Below are 25,334 nucleotides of genomic sequence, written 5' to 3'. Positions count from 1 at the left end.
AAGCAGGGCATAACCTCTGCCTTTGGGAAGCATCTAGACTGGTGGGGAAGATGAAGTGTAGTGGCCCAGCCGTAAGTGGGTAGAAAACGGCAGCTTCCGTGGTGTGTTGTGGGCTGTCACCGCCCAAATGTGGTGAGTGATGGTAGGACTTCACACAGAAGACGTTGGCTAGGGCTGTTTAGGAAGACCTGCTGGAGGAGGAGGCTCGTTAAGCATCTTGAAGGGTAAGTGAGATGGAGGAGGAAAGCACCGTCCAGGCAGCGGGACCAGTGTGAGGGTCTATATGTGTCTTGGAAGAAGGGCCAGCTTAGAACGGCAGGGAGCTCGGGTGACTGGCGTGGGTGGCAGCCGAGGCTGGATGGGCTTCTTGTGCCCCTCCATCCAGCACCTGATGCAGCTGGTGACTTGCACCTGTTTAGACTAATCTTCCTGAGGACCCCTTAAACGTGCTGACCTGCCCACTGGGATCCCATGGGTGCCGAGCTTGCAGAGCTCCCACCTTGAGGAGAACGTCACTGAAATCAAGTTGGGGTCCTGGCATGTCCTCGACGGTCCTCTGTGGTTGAATTTCTCTAACCTTTCCCAAGGCTGACTCTGCAGGAGCAACTTCGACCCGGTCACTTCACCTCTGGGGCCTTGGGTTCTTTGTGGGTGAGACCAGGGCTGGGCTGGGGCTCCTCTCTCCTGAGCCAACCCCCTCTTCTCGCCTCCATGTGGTGATGAGCCTCCCCTCGGCTCTCCAGCCGTCGGGATCTTGATCTCAGGTGCTCCCCCTGCGTTGCCTCCAGAATTCCCTAAGAAAGTGTCATTGTCGTCTGCAGTCTTGAGCATGATTTGGTCCTTCAAGATTTGAGGCTTGAGTTTTTGTCTCGTATGAAATTCTTGAGCTTTCAACCAGCTTTTCTCAGCTGGAATCAGGGTTCCATGGCACAATTAAGCGTAACTCCCAGAGTAAGGCATCCATTATATGCAGTGAACTAACCTTGCTCCTGTGCTTTTAGAATGCTACTAGCTATAACCTTCTTTAGGGAAATTGAGAATATAGTTACTTGGTGTATGCACATGCTATTTTCTCTTCCCTGCTTGCTTTTTTGCTGCAAACTGCATCAAAGTTTGCACGCTTTTTTGCTACCTGCTCTTTTTCCCCACATAACAGTGTTCCTCAGTTCTGTGATGTTCTAGACTTCAGAAGAGAAGCCCCGGCCAGAAGCAGCAGTGATACCGCAGAAGGCACAACCCTGCCCTGGGTTTTTGTCCTGGAATTGGGGATTTAGAGGAAGGGAGGGCATCACTGAGCAGAGGGCGCCTGAGAAGGAGCTGGAAGGCAGTGAGGCTTCCCCACACTTTAGGATTCCAGTGTTTCTGGGTTGAGGAGGGCATCACGCTTGGCCATCAGTGTCTCCCACGAGGTTAAATACCCACACCTGGTCTCCATCCTGGACATTCTCACCTGGGAAGCCAGGGCTGGGCTCTTGAGATGATTCCATTGCTCGGCGGGGCTTAGGAACCCGGGTTTGACCGTGTTGCCTTTTGAACACATCTTTGCTCTTGCCCTGGTCCAGTGTCTCTGTGTGGCTTGTATCAGCCTCCTCACTGGTCTCCTTGTGCTCTCTTCCTGCTCCGGAGTCTAAGCAGCAGCTTGAGGGGTCATTTAAAAATGTAGCAGCGTTTTGCCCTCCCTTGTCTCCCTGTGTCTGAAACTTCCTGTCCCACATCGGTTCCTGGTGTCATCTGGCCCCTGCCCCTGTTTTGGCCTGTCTTGCTCCCCGCCTCCCCTCCTGTAGTCCCACCAACCTTCCCTCTCTTCCCCAGACCTCTGGCTGGGTCTTGCCCCAGGGTCTCTGCACCTGCTGTTCCTTTTTCATGGGCTGCCCTCCCAGCTGTCTACCTCGCTGCAATTCAGCCCTTGCTCCCACGCCGCCCCTTGGAGAGGTCCTGTGTGACTACTTGCCTCTCCCTGTCTCTGCCCCTAGTCCCAGCCATGGACACCCTTTCATTTATTTCTAGCACTTACCAGTATCTACAATGGTATTTATTTTTTTCTAACCCCCTCCCTAAAATGAAGACTTCAGACAGTACTCTGTGTTGTTTACCACTTTATCCCTGTGCTGAGAGTGCTGTTTGGCATTTGAAGGTCTCATGAATATCTGTGGACTGAAGGAATATCTGGATCTCTCCATCCAGCATCCTGGATAAGGATCTGTCATTTAGATCTCCAGCTAAACCTTCTCTGATGATTCTGCACGTCTCAGGGAAGCCTGTTGGGTATGGAGACATTTCTGGTGGTTATGCTGGCCTTCCTTCAATGGAAAGCTGAAAGCAGGTGGTGGTTCAGTTGCTCAGTCGTGTCCAACTTTGCAGCCCCATGGACTGTAGCACTCCAGGCTTCCCTGTCCTTTACCATCTCCTGGAGTTTACTCAAACTCATGTCCATTGAATCGGTGATGCCATCCAACCATCTCATCTGTTGTCCCCTTCTCCTCCCCACCTTCAATCTTTCCCAGCATCAGGGTCTTTTCCAGTGAGTCAGTTCTTCCAATCAGGTGGCCGAAGTATGGGAGTTTCAGCATCAGCATCAGTCCTTCCAATGAATATTCAGGAATGATTTCCTTTAGGATGGACTGGTTGGATCTCCTTGCAGTCCAGGGAACTCTCAAGTCTTTTCCAACATCCACAGTTTGAAGGCATCAATTCTGCGTGCTCAGCCTGAAAGCAGGTTTAAGCAGGTTTAAGGCCTGTCTTAAGGCCTGCAGCTCTGGCTCCTCACTCTCCGCTGGGGGTTTGGGGTGGTTGAAGCTGCCACTCAACGGCACCCTCCACAGCATCGGTTTAAGAGCACTCGGGGTGGTGGACCCTGTGCCTTCATGTGCAGAGCTTCCTTTGTGAAGCATGGGCTCCCTGGCCGGTTGGGTGCTGTCTGTGTGGCCTTCTGTGTCAGCCCCTCGGGGGCTCGAGGTTAGACCCCTTTCCCAGGCAGCCGGTGGTCCTGGTACCTGGCTGTACCTCCAGAACAGCCCATGGGTCAGCCGGGACCACCGCTGGGTCTGGTCGCAGCTTACTGCCCTTTCTGCCTGTCCTGATCCCCTGTCCTCCTCTCCCAGGCCCGGACCCCAAGGGCACACCCTGCCCGCCAGGCTCCCTCAGACCGTCCGCTCCTTGGGGATCCCAGCCCGGAACAGTTGGTTCTTGCCTAATCATTTAGGTTTATCGCAAGCTCTTGCGGCTGGGGAGATTGTAAGAGGCACAGCCTGATGGCTCTGTCCCACAGTGAGGGTCCCGGCCCAGCAGAGGATCTCACTTGGCCTGAGATGCTCCCAGCATTGGAGGCTGGGATGCTGCCCTTGGCTCGCCGTGGACAGCCCCCGGGGAGCCCAGGTGAGCAGGCTCCCCACCGGGATGTGGATCACGGCCCTGCTGACATACTGCTCACCGCTGTGTGGCGAGGCATGTTCCAAGATGCGGTCAGGGTGATGGCCTGAAAACCCACTCCTGTGTGTCTTTGAGGAGAAAAGCCCTTGGGTTTTTTGCAAAAGTTGAGCCAATGCTTTATGATTTTTATGAACAGCAGCTAAGAGAAGCCAGCAAGATATTTGCATGCTCAGAACCAGCTGGAAAGGCTGAGGAGTAGCCCGGGGAGAGAGGGTTGCAGGAGAGTGGCCTGCCCTGAGTTTGATTTCAAGCTTTGACATGGGTGGGCGAGGCGACACGTCTTAATGGAGCCTCTGCTACTGCAATGGGCACTGAGTTTGCTCCCTCTCTGGGTTGGGGGAGGGAGGTGAGTATAATTGCATCTAAGTGGAAGAGCTGCGAAGTCTGAATAAGTCTCAGGCAATGTTTGGAATGCAGTTACATTAAAACATCCGTTTATCTGAGACTGAAGTTTATTTGGGCTTCTCATGTTTTGTCTGGCACTCTAATCAGGGAAAAAGTGCCATTGGGTGGGGAGGAGGAGTGAACAGCTCATTGAGCATTTGGAGAGCAGGACTGCTTCCTGCAAAGGTGGGATCTCACCTGGTTTTGAATATTGACCTCTCGGGGCCTGGTGGACATGCGGAGGGTGGGGGTGCGGCAGAGGCAAATCGGGGTGGTGGGTGGTGGTGGTGGGGGGTGTGTCCCCTGTGATGGGAGAGCCGGGGCAGTGAGCCAGCCCTTTGAGAACCTGGACGCACCCCAGGGTGCTGAGGAGCCACCCAATGCCTAAAGTCAGAGACTTTTTGCCTTTTCAGTTCAGTTCATTCACTCAGTCATGTCCGACTCTTTGCGACCCGATGAACCGCAGCACACCAGGCCTCCCTGTCCATCACCAACTCCTGGAGTTTACCCAAACCCATGTCCATCGAGTCGGTGATGCTATCCAACCATCTCATCGTCTGTCATCCCCTTCTCCTCCTGCCCTCAATCTTTCCCAGCATCAGGGTCTTTTGCCTTTTAATTAACTAAATTTACTTTAATCAACGTAATATCAAATCATGCTGAAATAATTCCCACAGTGAAATATTTCAGTTCATTTTCTCATCCCCTGAGGTCTTGCTCCCACTTGCTCTCCAGAGGCCACCAGCTTCACACTTAGCGTTTTGCGAATGTTCAGCGGTGTTCTGTGCGTCTAGAAGCATCAGTGTGCGTATCCTCTCTGCTTTTTTATCTGCTTATGTGGTTGCACGCTGGATGTCATCTGCGTGCTTGGTTCTTTCCCCCACTTAACAGTGTTCCTTGGACTTCTTCCCATAGTAGTACCCGTGGAGGTCATGCATTCTTTTTATTTTGTATTTAGTTATATCAATTAATTTATACTTGTATTTTGTTTTTAAATTGAAGTGTAGTTGATATACAGTAGTATATAAGTTACAGGTGTACAACATGCTGTTTAGTCTCTAGGTTATATCTGATTCTTTGCAACCCCATGGACAGTAGCCCACCAGGCTCCTCCGTTCGTGGGATTCTCTACTAAATGAAGTATTCAGGCAAGAATGCTGAAGTGGGTTGCCATTTCTTTCTCCAGGGAATTTTTCCAACCCAGGGATTGATCCTGTGTCTCCTGCTTGGCAGGCAGATTCTTTACCAGTGAGCCACCTGGGAAGCCTGTACAATATAGTGATTCACGATTGAAAAAAAAAATTTTTTTTGGAGTATACTTGATTAATGATGTGTTTCTGCTGTACAGCAAAGTGGATCACTTACATATATATCCACTCTTTTTAAAAGATTCTTTTTCTATAGAGGTCATTACCAGAGTATTGAAGAGAGTTCCCTGTGCTGTACAATAGGTTCTTTTTTGTTTTAATATTTATTTATTAGGCTGCGCTGGGTCTTAGCTGCAGCACGCGGGATCTTCAGTCTTCACTGTGGCCTGTGAGATCTTTCAGTTTTGGCATGCAGGCTCAGTTGCAGCTTGTGGGAGCCAGTTTCCTGCCTAGGGACCGAACCCAGGCCCCTGCATTGGGAGCGTGGAGTCTTAGCCACTGGCCTGCTGGGGCGTCCCCTGCAATAAGGGCTTTTTATCTATTTTGTGTTAATAGCAGTGTGTACGTCATTCCCAGCCTTCCGATGACCCCCGCCCACCTTCCTACCAGTAACTGTAAGACTGTTTTCTACATCTATGTGTTTTCTATATGTGATTCTATTTCTGTTTTGTAAATAAGTTCATTTTTACTGGCTTTTTATTTTTTTAGGTTCCACATATAAGAGCTATCATAATATAGTGATTCACAGTTTTAAAGGTTACATTTATGCATTCTTTTTAAAAACAGAGTTTAGAATTTTTGCTCTTGAGTGTCCTCCTGCCCCTCAAGCGAAGGCAGTTCAAGTATTGGTTCATAGTATGTAACTCTTCAGGTGAATTTGGGAATGCTAGCTCACTTCAGAGCTAGGCTGAACGAGCCACTCTTTGGACTCTTCCAGGCTAGTGACACAGTTTGGGGATCTCGGCGTCACCCAGCCTCGCTGTTCCGTTATGGGACGACCAAACACCATCAGCTGCACAAGGGGAATCAGTCTGAATAGCTGAATAATTTTGAAACATTTTAAAAATACTTGAATTAACATTAGTTTTTTTTTTTTTTTCTAACAAGTTTTCTCTGCTCTCATATCTAGCAGCTGATATAATTCATCTCTTTCTCTGAGTGGATATTTTGCATCTTTTCCTTTCTCCCCCACTTCCCCCAGTATTGATCTGTAACTCAGTCTGATTATTCCAGTGGGTTCATTTGTAGCATCTTATGATCTAGTTTCCAGACCTTTCAAATAAATTACTTACTTATATGAGTGAACCATAACTGACTTTTCACTTGAGAAACCCAGTTCACCAAAGTGGCCAGGGAGAGACATAGTTCATTTTGCTCTATTATCAAATCAATGTTCAAATAATATTTCAGGATGATTTATTTTCCTCAATATGAGAAAAATGTCAAGATTCATTTCCCATGTTTCATAAATGTCAGAGGAAATTGACCCGAGCCTGGCGTCACGTGGATTTTAGCTGAAGGGGTGGAAGACAGAGCACTGAGCTGTGGTTATGAGCGTTGCCCTTGTGCAGGGGGCTCAGCTTGTGGGGTGCAGAGGAAGTGGGCTTTTTGCTTCCCTGGGACCCTCTAGACGACAGGAGAGATGACACCAGCAGGGTTGAAGCCTGTGTGGGTGGGATGAAGGGGTTTTTGAAGGTTCACAGCGTGGGGGGTCAGTCTAGACCTGGGACAAGCCTCACTCGAGGGCCTGAGTGGGAAATCTAGAAGCAGAAATGATGAGAGACCGGCGGGGAGCGTGGCCCTCAGGAGGGCAGCGCCCCTGGGGAAGAGTGGTCTGCATGGGGAGTGTCCATTCAGCACTTTGGTCTTGATCAGTTGGTCTGTCACATTCGGCAACTGTCTACGGGCACCCACCATGCCAGCTGCAGGCGTGCACACCTGCCACGTGCAGTCCTTCCTTCTGGAGGTTCACACTGGGGTGAGACCAGCTCACGAGGGGCTGGGGCGGAGGCTCAGTGAAGCCTCAGGAAGATATGGAGGGCAGGCTGCGCACTGCCCGGGATGTGGGGGGAGTAGTGTGGATGGTTAGGCTGAGTTGGGTCGGAAGGCCTTGGGTATAGCCAGGAGTTGGGCTTCACCCTGTGGCCTGTGGACGTTGCTATAAAGCTGGGGAACCACGTGATGTTCTCTATGTTCAGAAAGAGGGGAGGAAAAGGCTGGAGGTAAAGAGACTCGAGGAGGAGGTGGTGGGCGACCTGGGATGGTGGCAGAAGTGACCAAGGTTGGTAGCCTGGTGGTAGGTCAGATGGGACTGTTGGTTGGGGGGAAGGGGAGAAGGCAAGGCTGCCCAAGGGAGTGTCATGTGGACCCTCAAGCCACACGCAATACTTAGAAGCCCTGGGGGTGCAGAAGAGGCTGGAGCAAAAGCCAGTCTCCAGGGGACGAGGAGCCTGGGTGGTAGGGTCAGCAGGGTGGAGAGAAAGGAGCCAGGGGCCGCCGCCTTCCTTTCGTCATCTCTGAAATCCTAGGAAGCCGGAGAGCTGCCTGGAATCCACCGGGGATGAGGGCATCAGGAGTTCGTTTCAGCATTTAATCACACTAGCCATCATAACCACTTTCTAGAGATTACATTGGCTTTCCCGTATTTTCCGTAACTAGATTGAGATTCACTGTCTATGGCTAAATCGCTAGCTAGCTTCTTTATATTTATAGTGCTATTCTTAAAGATTACTTTCAGAGTAAAGATACTTCTTTTTCTTACAATTTTAGTTTTTATGCTTAAGAAAGAAGCAATCTAAGAAATTGTTATTTGTGAAATTTCCTTCTGGAACAGATGGCTTTCCTTATTTATCTTAATGACCTGTGCTGTGACTTAAAATGACTTCAAGCTATTGGCAGCAGCCTTACAGTGATTTTGGGAAACCGTCTGGGTATTGACAGGGCTGGAAGCTTGGCCGGGTACTAAGGATGTGGGAGCCTGGAGATCAGGACACTCAGATGACTTCTGAGATCTGATGATGTTAGACATGCATTGCTCTTGGTTTGAAGCCACCGTACAACTCAGAACCAAGAGTCAAGTCAGTGTCAGCTGACCGAGGTTATCTCCAGTTCTGTCATGAGATTTTACAAGTAAGACTTAAAGGTCGAAGTACAAAGTTAGCGTGTCTCCCAGTGTAGGAAGCAGATTACATGGTAGAGTTTGTCTCGTGAGAGTAACTGAGGCCGATTATGACTTTGTCATGTTCAGACAGTGCCCCAGCCTGGCGTCCCAGTGTCAGTGGTCACTGGGGTCCCTCAGGGCTCCTGTCCCAAGAAGGTTCCGTTCAGCGGGTCTGCAGTGGACCCGAGATCCCTCATTGCTAATGAGCTCTGGGGGCTGCTGGCTCCTGCGTTGCACTTGAATAAGAAGGGTCTGAGCTGGGGTTCCCATCTTTTGGGGCACAGAGCCCTTTGAGGAACTGAGGAAACTCTGAACCCTCCGAAAAGTGAGCCTGCCACCTCCCCAACCCCATCCCATCCTGCCCCACCACCTGCTGTTTCAAGGTTGTATAAACCTGTTGAAACCCACTGAGTGTCTTCAGTTTTTTTTCTTTTTTAATTTATTGGAGCATCTTCAATTTTGATTCAGACGTGGCTGGTAGAAAAGATGCTCATTCAGTCAGTATCTTCCTTCATGTCTTTATAGAGTGGATGTTAATTTAAAACTGGGCACGTACTGTCGTGGCTTCCTATGGGTTTGGAGTCAATGATCCTGGGGAGAGCCCTTTAAACTTAGTGGCTCTCAAAGACTCGTGGCTTTGAGCCTGGGGCTCCTTTCCCTTTGGCTTCCCATCGATGAGAGTGGTGGGCGCCATGTGACCTGCAATTTCATTTTACTTTATTTAAATATTTTTTCCTTTATTGTTTTAATCTTTCACATTTAGATTTATGATCCATCTCTAATTTTTGTGTATAGTGTGAGGTCTGTTCTTTTTTTTTTTTTTGGCCATGCCTGGTGGCATGTGGGATCTTAGTTCCCCAACCAGGGATCAAAGCTGAGCCCCTTGTGTTGGGAGCATGGAGTCTTAACCAGTGGACCGTCAGAGAAGTTTCTTTCTTCCTGTTTTATGAGTAAGAATTGGCTGGTGATATGAGCGCCTGTCAAGGACTAGTCCTCAGATCCCTGGGTGGTTTCTGTGCTGCTGGCAAATTATTTGTTGACAACATTAGTGGTTTTAAAGTGCAAGAGCTAAACACAGTAGACTGGTGAATGACTGAGAAATGGCCCAGGTGGAAACGGGAGGGATGTCATTAACAAAGGGAATCCTCCTGGCTTTCTCCGTGGGCAGAATGTGCTTTGGAAGTTGAATGCTGTGAAGATAAGTGTGTGTTTTCCAGCTCCATGAACATGGGGTTTCCCCAAGGCAGTTCTCACTTTTGGGTTCACAGTGGAGCCTCCCAAAGACCTGGAGGGTGGAGTGGAAGCTCCACACAGGCGAGGGGGATTCATTTATGTGTCTCTGAGCCAGTGTTGTGTTCGCCCAACCACCCTGGACTTCCTCAGACTGGCCTGGAGAAGCTGAATTAGGCCATGGGGATCCACTGTAGCTCTTGAATGGTGTTTACCGCAGCATACTCTTCGGGCTTCTGGCTGGTGTTTGTTCTGTCTCTGTTCACCCTGAGGTGGTCAGGGTGCTTCCCCTTCCCAGTTCCACTCCCTACTAGATTATCTGAAAATAAGTCCCAGACATCATTTCATTTGAAATGTTTCAGTGTCTCTCTCTAAAAGGTCAAGACCTTGTAAGACTCAACATGATAGCATTATTACACTTAATAATTCCTTAGTATAATCACATATCTAGTCAGACTTAATATTTCCCTCATGTCATATAATTTCTAAAAATGTTTTTCTATATGAACTGAGATCCAGTCAATGGATAAGTCTCTAAAATCTTTTTTAATCTATAGGTTCTGCTTCCATCTTTACATTCCTTGCAGGTTTTTGTCGTTATTGAACAACCCAGGTAGGGAAAATGACATGATGTCAGGGCCTCTTTCTTCCCCGAGACACAGTCATTTTGAAAGTGGCCACTTAATAATCCTACTATGGCCTGTAGGTGTTCAAGCGAAAGAAAGAGGTGCATGTCTCATCTTAAATCAAAAGCTCGGAGTGATTACGCTTAGTGGGGAAGGCATGTCAAAAGTCGAGATAGGCTGAAAGCTAGGCCTCTTGTGCCAAATATTTAGCCTACCTGTGAATGCAGAGGAAAAGTTCTTGAAAAAATTAAAATTGCTGTTCCAGTGAACACATGAATAAGAAAGCAAAACAGCTTTATTGCTGTTGTAGAGAAAGTTTGAGTGGTCTGGATAGAAGATCTAACTAGCTACAACATTCCCTTAATCCAGTGCAAGGCCTTAACTCTCTTCCATGCTATGAAGGCAAGGAGAGGTGAGGAAGCTTCGAGAGAAAAATTTGAAGGCAGCAGAAGTTAGATCGTGAAGTTTAAGGAAAGAAGCCATCTCCATGACATCCAAGTGCAAAGCGAAGCAGCAAATGCTGCTGATGCAGAAGATCTAGTTAAGATCATTAACGAAGGTGGCTGCACTAAACAGCAGATAATCAGTGTAGACACAGCAGCTTTCTATCGGAAGAAGATGTCGTTTAGGACTGCCATTGGGCAATGCAGTTGGTAACTTTAAAACCAAAGCTCATTGACCATTCCAACAAATTTTAAGACCCTTTAGAATTTATGCTCAGTCTGCTCTGCCTGTGCCCTGTAAATGGAACAACCAAACCTGGATGATAGCACGTCTCTTTACAACATAGTTTACTAAATATTTTAAGCCCACTGTTGAGACCTTCTCTCAAAAAAAAAAAGATTCCTTTCAAAATGTTACTATTCATTGCCAATGCGCCTGGTCACCCATGCCATGGAGATTAATGTTGTTTTCATGCCTGCTAACACAGTATCCATTCTGCAGCCCTCGGATCAAGGAGTAACTTCCCCTTTGAAGTTTTATTCTTTAAATATACTTCATAAGGCTGTAGTTGCTATAGATAGTGATTCCTTCAATGGATCTGCGCAAAGTAAATTGAAAACCTTCTGGAAAGGATTTGACGTTCTAGATGCCATTAAGAACATTCATGCTTCATGGGAAGAAGTCACAATACCAGCATTAGCAGGTGTTTGGAGGAGTTGATTCCAGCCCCATGGATGATTTTGAGGAGTTCAAGACTTCAGTGGAGGAAGAAATAGTACCACTTCAGAGGTGGTAGAAATAGCAAGAGAACTGATTTAGAAGTGGGGCCTGAAGATGTGACTGAATTGCTACACCTCATGAAAGAACTCTGATGGATGAGGAGTTGCTTCTTACGGATGAACAATGAAAGTGGTTCCTTGAGATGGAATCTCCTCCTGGTGAAGATGCCTGAAGATTGTTGAAGTGACAGCAGTGGATTTAGAATATTACATAAATTTGGTTGATAAAGCGGTGTTTGAGAGGATTGGCTCCAATTTTGAGTCTGTGGTTTAAATACCGTCAAATAGCATTGCATGCTACAGGGAAACTGTTCATGAAGGGAAGAGTCAGTCAGCGAGCAGCACTTCATTGTTGTCACATATGAAGAAACCGCCTCAGTCAGCAGCCACCAACACTGAGGCAAGACCCTCCACCAGCAAAGAGATGGCCATTTGTCAAAGGCTCAGATAATGGTTAGAAGTTTTTAGTCATAAAGTAATTTTAAATTAAGGTATGTACCTTGTATTTTTTTAGACAAAATGCTATTGCACATTTTAAACATAATTTTGATACGCTCTGGGGAACAGCAAGGTTAATGTGACTCACTGTGTTGTGATACTCGCTTTACTGCCACGGTCTGAAAGGAACCCACGGTATCTCTGAGGTCTGCCTGAGTATTTGAATTGAATCGTCTCTAGTAAGCCCTGGCATAGCTTAGTGGAAAATGGTATTTAGATACTACTTTGGCCATAAGACTCTAGGCCTTTTCCGAGGACAAAGCTGGGGAGTACTTCTTTTCAGTTTCAGATAAAGTTCATCTTAGATTTCCCGTTTAGATTTAGGACTAAGGAGTTTTTACCTTATGTCATCAATCTGTTTAAAAAAATTCAAGTCAATTTGAAGATCTTATTGGTTTTATTCAATGATTCATGAATCTGGCAGCATCCCCACCTGGCAAGTAGAAAGGCCCTGCCAGGAGCTGTACAAAATTGGAAGGCTTTTATGGGCAGAAGGAGGCTGTGACAAGGAAGTTAAAAAAAAAGTGGATTATATCAGGCAAAGTCAGCTTCCCTGGGGGACTGCAGTGGTTCTTACCAGGGAGGTTACCTTAGACCAGGAATTTCCAGATGGACTGGTTCAAGACTTACTCTTGGGAGAGGCTGAAGCTGCCTTAAGTTAGGTATTAGGTCTTGGTGGGGCTTAGCTTAAGTGACTCCATTTTGGTGTTACAGTTTCTTTTTAACAAATCTGATGTTTGTATCTCCTTTCAAACCAAAAACTTGGCTATCAGGGGCAGCAACATAATTACTCGTGTATTATCTCTCATGTATTACTCATGTATTATACGCAGACAGAAATGCTAGGATAAATAGATATATTTTATCACCAAAATATGATGCCTAAAAAAAACTTGACGATTGCTTTGTATTAATAGTTCTTTTTTCCCTTAGCCTAGATTCCTCCTGCCCAAGGAATCTAGCATGAGATCTGTTCTCACTGTGCAGTGCACAGATTGATTGACTTCAACTTACTTTTTGGTTTTAGGTTATTTAATAAAAATTGTTTTATTTTTGTGTAAATTATTTTCATCATTTTAAACACGATCTACAGATCAAGATGTTTTTGTAGAAATCTAGCTTCGTTCTCTGTCTCTTCTTTCTCCCTAGGTGACCTTTTGAAAGATAAATAGGTTATCCTTTTTATCTTTAAATACAAGTAGTGGTTTCCTGTATATACTTTTCTTCGCTTTGAATTTCCCACTCAGGGTCCCCTGGCCTCTATCCACAGCAGTACCTAGAGACCATCCTCTCCCCATTACCAGGGACAACCCTCCTCATTGTGTGGGTGTGGGCTTGTTTATTTAGGAGTTCTCTTAACTTCCTGTTCCAGTGTTTTCTGGGAATGCCAGTTTCTGGATGGAGGTAGAAAGAAGGTGGGGGCAGGAGTTGGCCTGGCTGCCTCTGGGAGCATCCTGGCTGTGAGCACGCACTCCTCTTTCTTCTCAGTCCTCACCCTGGATGGAGCGTAGGTGCCTGTCCTCTGTCCCAGGTGGGCAGGCCCCTCTTACCGAGAGTCAGAGTGCCATCCACGGTCTCTGTCTTTGTATTTATACTCCTGTTGGCTCCCATGTAGACATTCTCCCAGGGTTTGAGTAATGCAGCATTTTCAGTCTTAAGGTTTTGATAACAGCCTGTTTTGTCCTCATGTTTATGTGGAGAAGGAGTTAGAGATTGTGCTTCATGTGCTGAATAAAAACAGGTCGCTGTACATAAAAAGTAAACACAACAAAAATTGTAGAAGCACCCTTTTCTGTCCTACCTAACTAATACTGAATTACTTGTGTTGCAGGGAAAAGGACTTGGAAGCCAAATTCATTATTCAAATGGAGAAAAGCAAAACGACCATCACAAACTTAAAGGCAAGTAGTGACCTGGCCTGGCTCCAGTTCTGAGTTGCGTGCTTTGTTTCAGTGTTAAAAGGTTTGTGGGTGAATAGGACGCATCTGTTTTCACAGCTTTCTTCTCTCAGTTCAGTTAATGATGTCAGCTTGAACTTGGCTTGGGCTTGGCCACGAAGCAAATGGGTGACAGGTGATTATCTGTTACCTGTCATGTCTCTGGTTTTGTTGACCTTAGCTGCAGAGCCAGGCCTCAGCCTGGGGAGGTGAGACCAGGCATTTTTATCCTCTGTCCTATTGTGGATTTTCAGCCTGGAAATGAGCTCATTGTGGATTATTATACGCTTTGACCCTAGATTTGTTTTCATTTCTTAAAAAGTATTTACTTTTATTTATTTATTCAGCTCTTCCAGGCCCCAGTTGTGGCACACGGGGTCTTTGATCTTCATTGTACAATGTGGGATGTAGTTCCCTGACCAGGGATGGAACCCAGGCCCCCTGCATTGGGATTGTGCAGTCTTAGCCCCTGGACCACCGGGGAAGTCCCTGTTTTCATTTTTTACTGAAAGTAACTTTGTAAACCTTGCAGGAGGAGCTGGTATTACTATTCAAAACTCGAGATGAAAAAATGTAAAAAACTGAAATTTTTTTCTGAAAAAAAAAAAAAAAAGAAAAATCCCAGAATTTTCTAAGATGGCAAGTTCTTTTGTATTTAAAATATCTTGAATACTTGCCATTTATGGGCAAAAGAAGTGTGTAAAACCAGTAATAAAGGAACCACGCCCCTAAGGACCCAAGCCCCTCCTTCTCCGAGGTTGGTCATTAGCTCACAGGTTTGGGTTTCAGAGGCCTGCTGCCCCGCAGCCAAGTACAGATCACCCTCTGGTTGGATTTCTGTTAATTCATGGCTCAGGGGACTGGACAGTTTGTAATCCAGTTTCAAAGTCATGCAACCTGATCCCCAGTGATGGAAGCCAGTAATGTGCCCATCTTCAAACAGGCCGTGGCCCTGGGGGATTCCAGAGGCCTCCTCTGAGGCGCCAGTGCCCCTCGCCTGCGGCCTCTGCAGTGGAATGTTTTTCTTGCTCTGCTGACCTGCACTTCTTGTTCCTCCTGGCTCTGCCCAGCCGCACCTGGCTTCTCCTCCTCTGACCACCCACATCTTCTTGCTTGGCTCACCCTTTCTCTGCTGTTGGTTACCTTCACTTTGCTCTGCTTCCTGTGTCTTTATGTACTCACAGGGCTGTAGACAAAGTCCAATCATTCTAATAGTGTATTTACCGGAACCAGTGGGGAGAGCCAAGCATTGGATGAATATCCTTTCTTTGTTGTGGAATCTCATTTTCCTTGATTACTCTATTGCTTTTTGAGTTTTGCAAACATTGCTTTGTTTGATACAACTGCAATAGGTGCCTGGAGTTTTAAACATTTTAATAATAAGAACCTTAAAATTTTTTCTTTTTTATAGCTTATAGTACATATAGTGCTGTTGTTGAGTCACTCAGTTGTGTCCGACTCTGTGATCCCATGGACTGCAGCATGCCAGAATTCCCTGTCCTTCACCATTTCCTGAAGTTTGTTCACATTCATGTCCATTGAGTTAATGATACCATCCAACCATCCTATTCTTTGTCACCCCCTTCTCCTGCCCTCAATCTTTCCCAGCATCAGAGTCTTTTTCTAGTGAGTTGGTTCTTTGCATCAGGTGGCCAAAGTATTGGAGCTTCAGCATCAGTCCTTCCAATGGATATTCAGGACTGATTTCCTTTAGGATTGACTGATTTAATCTCCTTGCTATGCAAGGGACTCTCAAGAGTCTTCTCCAGCACCACAGTTCAAAAATATCAATTCTTTGGCACTCAACCTTCTTTATGGTCCAGCCCTCACATCTGTACATGGCTACTGGAAAAACCAAAGCTTTGACTAGATAGACCTTTTTCAGCAAAGTGATGTCTGCTTTTTAATACACTGTCTAGGTTTGTCATAGCTTTTCCTCCAAGGAGCAAGCATCTTTTGATTTCATGGCTGCAGTCACTATCTGTAGTGATTTTGGAGCCCAAGAAAACAAACTCTGTCTCTGTTTATATTTCCCCCCCATCTATTTGCCATGAAATGTTGGGACCGGATGCCATGATTTTTGCTTTTTTGACTGTTGAGTTTTAAACCAGCTTTTCACTCTCCTCTTTCACCTTCATCAAGAGGCTCTTTAGTTTCTCTTCTGTTTCTGCCATAAGGGTGGTGTCATCTGCATACCTGAGGTTACTGATATTTCTCCTGGCAATCTTGATTCCAGCTTGTGCTGCATCCAGCCTGGCATTTCATATGATGTACTCTGCATATAAGTTAAATAAATAGGATGACAGTATACAGCCTTGGTGTACTCCTTTCCCAATTTTGAACCAGTTCGTTGTTCCATTTAAGGTTCTAATTGTTTCTTTTTGACCTGCATACAGATTTCTCAGGAGACAAGTACGTTGTCTAAGAATTAACCAGTTTGTTAATGATCACACAGTCAATGGCTTTAGTGTAGTCAATGAAGCAAAAAATAGGTGTTTTTCTGGAATTCCCTTGCTTTGTCTATGATCCAACAGATGTTGGAAGTTTGATCTCTGGTTCCTTTGCCTTTCTAAACCCAGCTTGTTCATCTGGAAGTTCTTGGTTCAGGTACTGCTGAAGCCTAGCTTGAAGGATTTGGAGCATTGCCTTGCTAGCATGTGAAATGACTTCAATTGTGCAGTAGTTTGATCATTCTTTGGCATTGCCTTTCTTTGGGGTTGGAGTGAAAACTGACTTTTTCCAGTCCTGTGGCCACTGCTGAGTTTTCCAAATTTGCTAGCATATTGAGTGAAGCGCTTCAACAGCATCATCTTTTAGGATATAAAATAACTCAGCTAGAATTTCATCATCTCCACTAGCTTTGTTCGAAGTAATGCTTCTTCAGGCCCACTCGACTTCACATTCCAGGATGACTGACTCCAGGTGAGTGACCACACTGTCATGGTTATTTAGGTCATTAAGACATTTTTGTATGATTCTTCTGTGTATTCTTGCCACCTCTTAATATCTTCTGCTTCTGTTAGGTCCGTACTGTTTCTGTCCTTTATTGTTCTCATTTTTGCGTGAAGTGTTCCCTTGGAATCTCTAATTTTCTTAAAGAGATCTCTAGCGTTTCCCATTGTATTGTTTTCCTCTATTTCTTTGCATTGTTCACTTAGGAAGGCTTTCTTATCTCTCCTTACCTTCTTTGGAACTCTGCATTCCAATGGATGTATCTTTCCTTTCCTCCTTTGCCTTTCGGTTCTCTTCTCAGCTATTTGTAAGGCCTCCTCAGACAGAGTTTGCCTTTTTGCATTCCTTTTTCTTTGGGATTGTTTTGATCACCACCTCCTGTACAGTGTTATGAACCTCTATATGGTTCTTCAGGCACTCTGTCTGTCGGATCTAATCCCTTGAATCTATTTGTCACTTCCACTGTATAATCATATATGCCTGAATGACTTAATGGTTTTCCCTACTTTCTTCAGTTTAAGTCTGGATTTGGCAATAAAGAGTTCATGATCTGAGGAGCAGGCAGCTCCTGGTCTTGTTTTTGCTGATTGTATGGAGCTTCTCCATCTTTGCCTGCAAAGACTATAATCAGTCTGATTTCAGTGTTGACCATCTGCTGATATCTACGTGTAGAGTCTTCTCTTGTGCTGGAAGAGGGTGTTGCTGTGACCCGTGCGTTCTCTTGGTAAAACTGTTTGCCTTTCCCCTGCTTCCCTTTTTTTTTTTTCCCACTACAAGGCCAAACTTGCCTGTTGCTCCAGATGTCTCTTGACTCCTACTTTTGCATTCCAGTCCCCCATGATGAAAAGGAGACATAGTGTAGTATCTGAATTATGTTGGCAAATATGATACCGATTAAATTTATTTAGCACATATCCAGGAAGCTGTGTGAGGCATTGGTGGCATATGAAGATGTTTAAACATGATTTTTTTGTTCAGTTTTGGTATGTAGCAAGATAAATCAGATGTATGCAAACATATGCCATAGACTCATAATAGAATGTGTCCTGGGAGAGGCTCGTCTCTTAGGGGTGGGAGAAACTACTTCTGGATGGAGTGCCAAGGGGAGCCTTATGGAAGAGGCGGCGTCTGACTTGGAGTTTTCAGTGGAGCCAGTAGATCACACATCTGTTCTCACATTGTCATCTGTGTGAACAGCACCCCCTGGAGTTCTGCAGATTTTAGCTTTGGCCAGAATGTCAGGCTCTTAGAAGGTAATCATGATAAAAAGTCCAGAAAAGTTAGCCTTGGGTCGTATTGTAGAGAACCTGAATGAGAGGCTGGGAGGAGTTCATGTTTGCTTTCTGTTCCTTCATTGAGAAGGTGGTCAGGAGGAATTAAATGGATTTGAGTCAGGGTATAAATAATGCACATTGGTGATTGTTGTGAGCTTTTTACACAATTGTTTTTTTTTTTTTCTTTGAATTGGGTGGATTACTTGTCAGCTAACAGTATTCTTTACATTATTACGGTTTTTCTAGTTGCACTGTTATTATCACAATCTTCTCTCTCTAGATACCAGAAGGAGGGACTGGGGACTCAGGAAGAGAACGGACCAAGACCTTCACCTACGACTTTTCTTTTTATTCTGCTGATACAGAAAGTCCAGATTATGTTTCTCAAGAAATGGTATGATGTTTTCAAAAATCTCTATTTTGGTTTATTTTCATGTTGAGAAAAACATGCCTACCCTCAAACTCTTTAAAACATCTTGCTAATTTTTTTTTTTTTTCTGAAAATCATTTATATAAAATTAGTCTTTGCTAACTTAGCTTTTTGGTTGTTACATAGCATGATTTCTCTTAGGCCTGAGATAAATTCCATCCCCAAAAGGTGGAGTTTTTTTTCCCTTTTCCAAGCATGATCGTAATTTTTGTTTCAAAACTTGGCAGTGACTACAGTTTTAAAGGAGCTTTGCAAATAAAGCATTTTGAGGGGGACGTTTATAGACTTACTTTATTTTACTGTGCTTTGCTTTATTAAACTTTGTAGATACTCTTTTTTATAAATTGAAGGTGTGGCAACCTCGTGTCAAGTGAGTTTGTGTCATTTTTCCAACAGCATTTGCTCAGTCGGTATCTCCGTGTCACGTTTTGGTACTTCTCGCAATATTTCAAACTTTTTCCATTATTATATTTGACCAGTGATCTGTCATATTACTTTTGCAACAAGATAATGACTTGTTGAAGGCTCAGATGATGGTTAGTATTTTCTAGGAAGAAAATATTTTTTAATTAAAGTATGCGTATTATTTTTTTTAGACATTATGCTACTACACACTTAGTCGACTACTACAATACAGTATAAACATAACTTTTATTTGCGCAGGGAACCAAAACATTTGTGAGCCTTGGTTTATTCCAGTTGTTGCTTTGTTGCGGTGATCTGAACCGGATCGCAGTGTCTTTGAGGTCTTCCTGTGTGTACTGCTAAGCCTGGCAGATTACTCATTTGACCTTGAGTCCTACCCAGATGCAGAGCTTTAGGATGTAGACTTCAAACCCAAGTCACATTTCCCCTTCTTGGGTGCACCATTGTAGGTTCCAGAAAGAAGGATTCTAGAAAGAAAGATCGTTTTGCCCAGAATCTTTCTGGAACATAGAATGAAGATGGGGTTTGTCCAGGAAACCTGTGCTGTGGACTTCTGTGATCTGAAATGTATACCTGACATTGGCAGGGAGCAGACCTGAAGGCCCTCCAGGGGACCATCACGTGATGACATGTCACGTGACCAGAAGGACTAGTGGGTTTCCTTGGGTGGGACAAGCAGGCATTAGAGCATATCGGGGTTCTGGGGAAGCACAGTGTTGTGGGAGAAACTGGTTGCATCTCTGGGCTTCTTCCTGGCTTGCTAACAGCTTCTTTCGAGATGTAGCTTCAGTTCTCCAGGTGTTAAACTGAGGGTATTAAGGGTGGTGCAAATGTGATTGCTGTTTTGGACCGTGAATTTTAAATTATGGTAACGAGGCTCAAACACATTTTTATTAATCAAAATAAGAACCATTACAATCAACACATTTTTGCCAACAAGAAATAAGTTTGTTTATTCCTGTAGCTTAAAAACCTGTGGCTCAGGATTCAACAAACTCTTGGGAAAGCATTTTCTGCCTCCTGCTGGTTGTGGATGCATTTTCCCTGCAAAAAAGTCATTGAGATGCTCAAAGAAGTGGTAGAAAGTTGGTGAGAAGTCAGGTGAATGTGGCGGATGAGGCAGAGCTTTGTAGAATAATTGTTTAACTTTTGAAGTGTTGGTTGTGTGACATGTGGTCAGGCGTTGTCGTGGAAAAGAATTGGGCCTGTTCTGTTGACCAATGTCGAATGCAGGCATTGCAGTTTTCAGTTCATCTCATCTTTTTGCTGAGCATACTTCTCAGTTGTAATGGTTTTGCTGGGATTCAGAAAGCTGTAGTGGATCAGATTGGCAGCAGACCACTGAACAGTGACCATGGCCTTTTTTTGGTGTGAGTTTGGCTTTGGGAAGTACTTTGGAGCTTCACGGTCCAACCACTGAGCTGGTTGTTGTATAAAATCCACTTTTCGTTGCACGTCCCAATCTAATTGAGAAATAGTTCATTGTTGCATAGAATAAGAGGAGACGATACTTCAGAACAATGATTTTTTTTTAGATTTGTGGTCAGCTCATGAGGCACCCGCTTACTGAGCTTTTTCACCTTTCCAAGTTGCTTCAAATGCTGAACGACCATAGCATGGTTGACGCTGAGTTCTTTGGCAACTTCTCGTGTAGTTGTAAGAGGACCAGCTTTGATGATGGCTCTCAGTTGTCATTGTCAGCTTCCAGTGGCTGGCCGTTGCACTTCTCATCTTCAAGGCACTCCTTTGCAGAACTTCTTGAACCACCACTGCACTGAACATCCATTAGCAGTTCCTGGGCCAAATGTGTTACTCATGTTGTGAGTTGTCTCTGGTCCTTTCAACCCATTTTGAACTTGAGTAAGGAAATCACTCGAATTTGCTTTTTGTCTAACATCATTTCCATAGTCCAAAATAAATATAAAATATACAGCAAGTAATACATCACTAGCAAAAGCATAAAGCGAGAAATGTGCATTAAAATGATATATGACATAACCACATTTATTTAAGAATGTATTCCAGCCAACCTAATAGAATTCCCAGCCTGGCCTTCCTACCCATGTGGTAGCATCTTGAAGTGGTATCATCATCTAGTTTCTTGTCAGCTGGTGTGTCCACGTGCTGGAATCTCAGCATTGCCTGAGGAAGTGTTAGAAATGCAGAATTTCAGGGACTATCCCCACTGAACCAGACTGCATTTTTAGAAGAACCCCAGATGACATGCATACTCCTTAATCTGAGAAATGTAGTTGGTTTAGAAATGTTTGGTGGAGACGGCTTTCTGAGGCGATGTAAGTGCTGGGTTAGAGTTAAGATGGGCTGTGAACTTGGAGAAGTTGTTCCAAGGAAGACCCTGGAGGGATTGGATCTGGAAGATGTTGATTCACCATTAGGGAAACATAGACAGGATGATGGCAGAAGGAGTGGGGGCTGTGAGTGGACGGGAGGCGCCTGGCACGTGGGAGGGGCAGGGAGAGGCAGCGGGGACTGGTGTTGCTGGAATGTGCCCCGGACTCAGAAATGCTGCTGGGTATGCTGGGTGCTCGTGGCTGCTGCCTGTTTAAGCCCCTCAGGAACCAAACGAGGTCAACGTAGCTCCAATTTTCTTGTCAGAGAGACTCAGGGTAAATAACTCAGTGGATCAGATCAAGTCTGTAGATCTAATCCACTGAATTGAAAGAAAGTGAAGTCGCTCAGTCGTGTCCAACTCTTTGCAACCCCGTGGACTGTAACCTACCAGGATCCTCTGTCCATGGGATTCTCCAGGCAAGAATACTGGAGTGGGTTGCCATTTCCTTCTCCAGGGGATCTTCCCAACCCAGGGCTTGAACCCAGGTCGCCCGTGTTGTGGGCAGATGCTTTACCGTCTGAGCCATGAGGGAAGCCAAACTGGGCAGCGTAGAAATCCTAGGGCTGCTGTACAGGGCAGAGGAGATGCCAGTGGAAGGCCTTAAGGGTATAGGAGAAAGGGTCGGTGTGTTCTCAGTGACAGGTGGACAGGGCCGCCCAGTTAAGTGACTAAGTGGGCCAGCGAGGGAATGAAGATAACTTTGGTCCTGAGATTAGTGGACTTATCAATGTTGGTAGCTAGGAGTGTGGCGAAGAACAGAATGTTACAGCTAGTGGAATCCAGACTTGGGCTTTCGTGTAGGAATGGCGATGAGGTGACTGCTGTGAGACAGTTTAAGGGGAAAGCTGGTTTCTTCCCCCTCCTTAGAGCGTCTTCACCAGAAGATGAAGGAAGTACCACGAAGCCTTTCCTCCTGACTTACCTGGCTAGTGGCTGGCTTTCCCCGCATGGAACCTGGGTTTGAGGCCCCTAGGGACAGGGGCTGTGCTGAGGGAAAGCCCAGACATGGGAGTGGCGGCGTGGACAGCAGGGCCTGGCCCCCTGGAGGTGCTCAGCATGCGTTTGCTAACCAAGAAGCCTCGTCTGCGGTTGGTGGTCCATTTATGGGAACAGGTGACAGTTCCTGGATTCAGGGAGAGTTAAGGTCAGGGAAGCAGAAACAGGAGGCAAAAATACCTGTCCAGAGTTAAAAATAGTGAGAATATGAAGAGTTCTCAATTCAGGAGCATGCTTCCCAGCTTCCGGTCTGAGATTCAGATGTTTGGGTTCCTTGACTCTGAACAGTCTCAGGTTATTTATACTTACTTCAAGACTGATAAAACCTTTGAGATACGTGAGTGAATGCTGCTTTCTGGTAGAACCACATGTTAATAGAACCAGCAGAGATACAGGAAAATACCTATTTTTTGCATTTTTTCCCCCAGTTTTACTGAGAGGTAATTGACATACATCACCATGTAAGTTTAAGGTATACAGCATGGTGGTTTGCTTTATATATCTTGTGAAATGATGACCACAGTAGGTTCAGCTGACATCCGTCTTCTCATATAGATACAAGGAAAAGAAAAAGAAAAAAATTCTCCTTGTGATGACAACTCTTAAGATCTATTCTCTTAACAACTTTACTGTATACTGTGTGGCAGTGTTAACTGTAGTCATCACTGTTTTATATTTCATCCTTAGTATTTATTTCACTGCACTGGTCATAACAAACACCCTCTTCCAACAACACAAGAGAAGACTCTATACATGGACATTACCAGATGGTCAACACCGAAATCAGATTGATTATATTCTTTGCAGCCACAGATGGAGAAGCTCTATACAGTCAGCAAAAACAAGACCAGGAGCTGACTGTGGCTCAGACCATGAACTCCTTATTGCCAAATTCAGACTTAAATTGAAGAAAGTAGGGAAAACCACTAGACCATTCAGGTATGATCTAAATCAAATCCCTTATGATTATACAGTGGGAGAAGGCAATGGCACTCCACTCCAGTACTCTTGCCTGGAAAATCCCATGGACAGAGGAGCCTGGTGGGCTGCAGTCCATGGGGTCACTAAGAGTAGGACACAACTCAGCGACTTCACTTTCACTTTCACTTTCATCCATTTGAGAAGGTAGTGGCAACCCACTCCAGTCTTCTTGCCTGGAGAATCCCAGGGACGGGGGAGCGGCTGCCGTCTATGGGGTCGCACAGAGTCAGACACAACTGAAGTGACTTAGCAGCAGCAGCAGCAGATCTGATTGATAAAGTGCCTGATGAACTATGGAATGAGGTTCGTGACATTGTACAGGAGACAGGGATCAAGACCATCCCCATGGAAAAGAAATGCAAAAAAGCAAAATGGCTGTCTGGGAAGGCCTTACAAATAGCTGTGAGGAGAAGAGAAGCGAAAAGCAAAGGAGAAAAGGAAAGATATAAACATCTGAATGCAGAGTTCCAAAGAACAGCAAGAAGAGATAAGAAAGCCTTCTTCAGCGATCAATGCAAAGAAATAGAGGAAAAAACAGAATGGGAAAGACTAGAGATCTCTTCAAGAAAATCAGAGATACCAAAGGAACATTTCATGCAAAGATGGGCTTGATAAAGGACAGAAATGGTATGGACCTAACAGAAGCAGAAGATATTAAGAAGAGATGACAAGAATACACACAAGAACTGTACAAAAAAGATCTTCATGACCCAAATAATCACGATGGTGTGATCACTGACCTAGAGCCAGACATTCTGGAATGTGAAGTCCAGTGGGCCTTAGAAAGCATCACTATGAACAAAGCTAGTGGAAGTGATAGATTCTAGTTGAGCTCTTTCAAATCCTGAAAGATGATACTGTGAAAGTGCTGCACTCAATTATGCCAGCAAATTTGGAAAACTCAGCAGTGGCCACAGGACTGGAAAAGGTCAGTTTTCATTCCAATCCCAAAGAAAGGCCATGCCAAAGAATGCTCAAACAATGCCAAGGCAATGCCAAAGAATGCCACGCAAGTGCACTCATCTCACACGCTAGTAAAGTAATGCTCAAAATTCTCCAAGCCAGGCTTCAGCAATATGTGAACCGTGAACTTCCTGATGTTCAAGCTGGTTTTAGAAAAGGCAGAGGAACCAGAGATCAAATTCCCAACATCCACTGGATCATAGAAAAAGCAAGAGAGTTCCAGAAAAACATCTATTTCTGCTTTATTGACTATGCCAAAGCCTTTGACTGTGTGGATCACAATAAACTGTGGGAAATTCTTCAAGAGATGGGAATACCAGACCACCTGATCTGCCTCTTGAGAAACCTGTATGCAGGTCAGGAAGCAACAGTTAGAACTGGACATGGAACAACAGACTGGTTCCAAATAGGAAAGGGAGTACGTCAAGGCTGTATATTGTCACCCTGTTTATTTAACTTCTATGCAGAGTACATCATGAGAAACGATGGACTGGAAGAAATACGGGCTGAATCAAGATTGCCGGGAGAAATATCAATAACCTCAGATATGCAGATGACACCACCCTCATGGCAGAAAGTGAAGAGGAACTCAAAAGCCTCTTGATGAAAGTGAAAGTGGAGAGTGAAGAAGTTGGCTTAAAGCTCAACATTCAGAAAATGAAGATCATGGCATCTGGTCCCATCACTTCATGGGAAATAGATGGGGAAACAGTGGAAACAGTGTCAGACTTTATTTTTCTGGGCTCCAAAGTCACTGCAGATGGTGACTGCAGCCATGAACTTAAAAGACGCTTACTCCTTGGAAGGAAAGTTATGACCAACCTATATAGCATATTGAAAAGCAGAGACATTACTTTGCCAACAAAGGTTCGTCTAGTCAAGGCTATGGTTTTTCCTGTGGTCATGTATGGATGTGAGAGTTGGACTGTGAAGAAGGCTGAGCGCCGAAGAATGGATGCTTTTGAACTGTGGTGTTGGAGAAGACTCTTGAGAGTCCCTTGGACTGCAAGGAGATCCAGCCAGTCCATTCTGAAGGAGATCAGCCCTGGGATTTCTTTGGAAGGAATGATGCTAAAGCTGAAACTCCAGTACTTTGGCCACCTCATGCGAAGAGTTGACTCATTGGAAAAGACTCTGATGCTGGGAGGAACTGGGGGCAAGAGGAGAAGGGGACGACAGAGGATGAGATGGCTGGATGGCATCACTGACTTGATGGACATGAGTCTGGGTGAACTCCGGGAGTTGGTGGTGGACAGGGAGGCCTGGTGTGCTGTGATTCATGGGGTCGCAAAGAGTCGGACACGACTGAGCGACTGATCTGATC

At 45.2% G+C, this 25,334-nt stretch overlaps 1 protein-coding gene across 9 annotated transcripts in view; it reads left to right on the top strand.

Annotated features, from left to right (window-relative positions):
- KIF16B (kinesin family member 16B) overlaps window positions 1–25,334 on the top strand; it is a 308,034-nt gene that overhangs the window by 26,279 nt on the left and 256,421 nt on the right. For all 9 annotated transcript variants that reach the window (XM_061435656.1, XM_061435655.1, XM_061435659.1 and 6 more), the window contains exons 2-3: window positions 13,530–13,599; window positions 18,142–18,255. In XM_061435656.1, the coding sequence (XP_061291640.1) occupies window positions 13,530–13,599; window positions 18,142–18,255 (184 nt within the window). The remainder of the gene's footprint in view (window positions 1–13,529; window positions 13,600–18,141; window positions 18,256–25,334) is intronic.

The sequence above is a fragment of the Bos javanicus genome, chromosome 13 (genome assembly GCF_032452875.1).
Source record: "Bos javanicus breed banteng chromosome 13, ARS-OSU_banteng_1.0, whole genome shotgun sequence".
In the NCBI taxonomy this organism is placed as follows: domain Eukaryota; kingdom Metazoa; phylum Chordata; class Mammalia; order Artiodactyla; family Bovidae; genus Bos; species Bos javanicus.
Note: the sequence above shows the minus strand (reverse complement) of the source record. Positions and strands in the feature narration are given on the sequence as shown.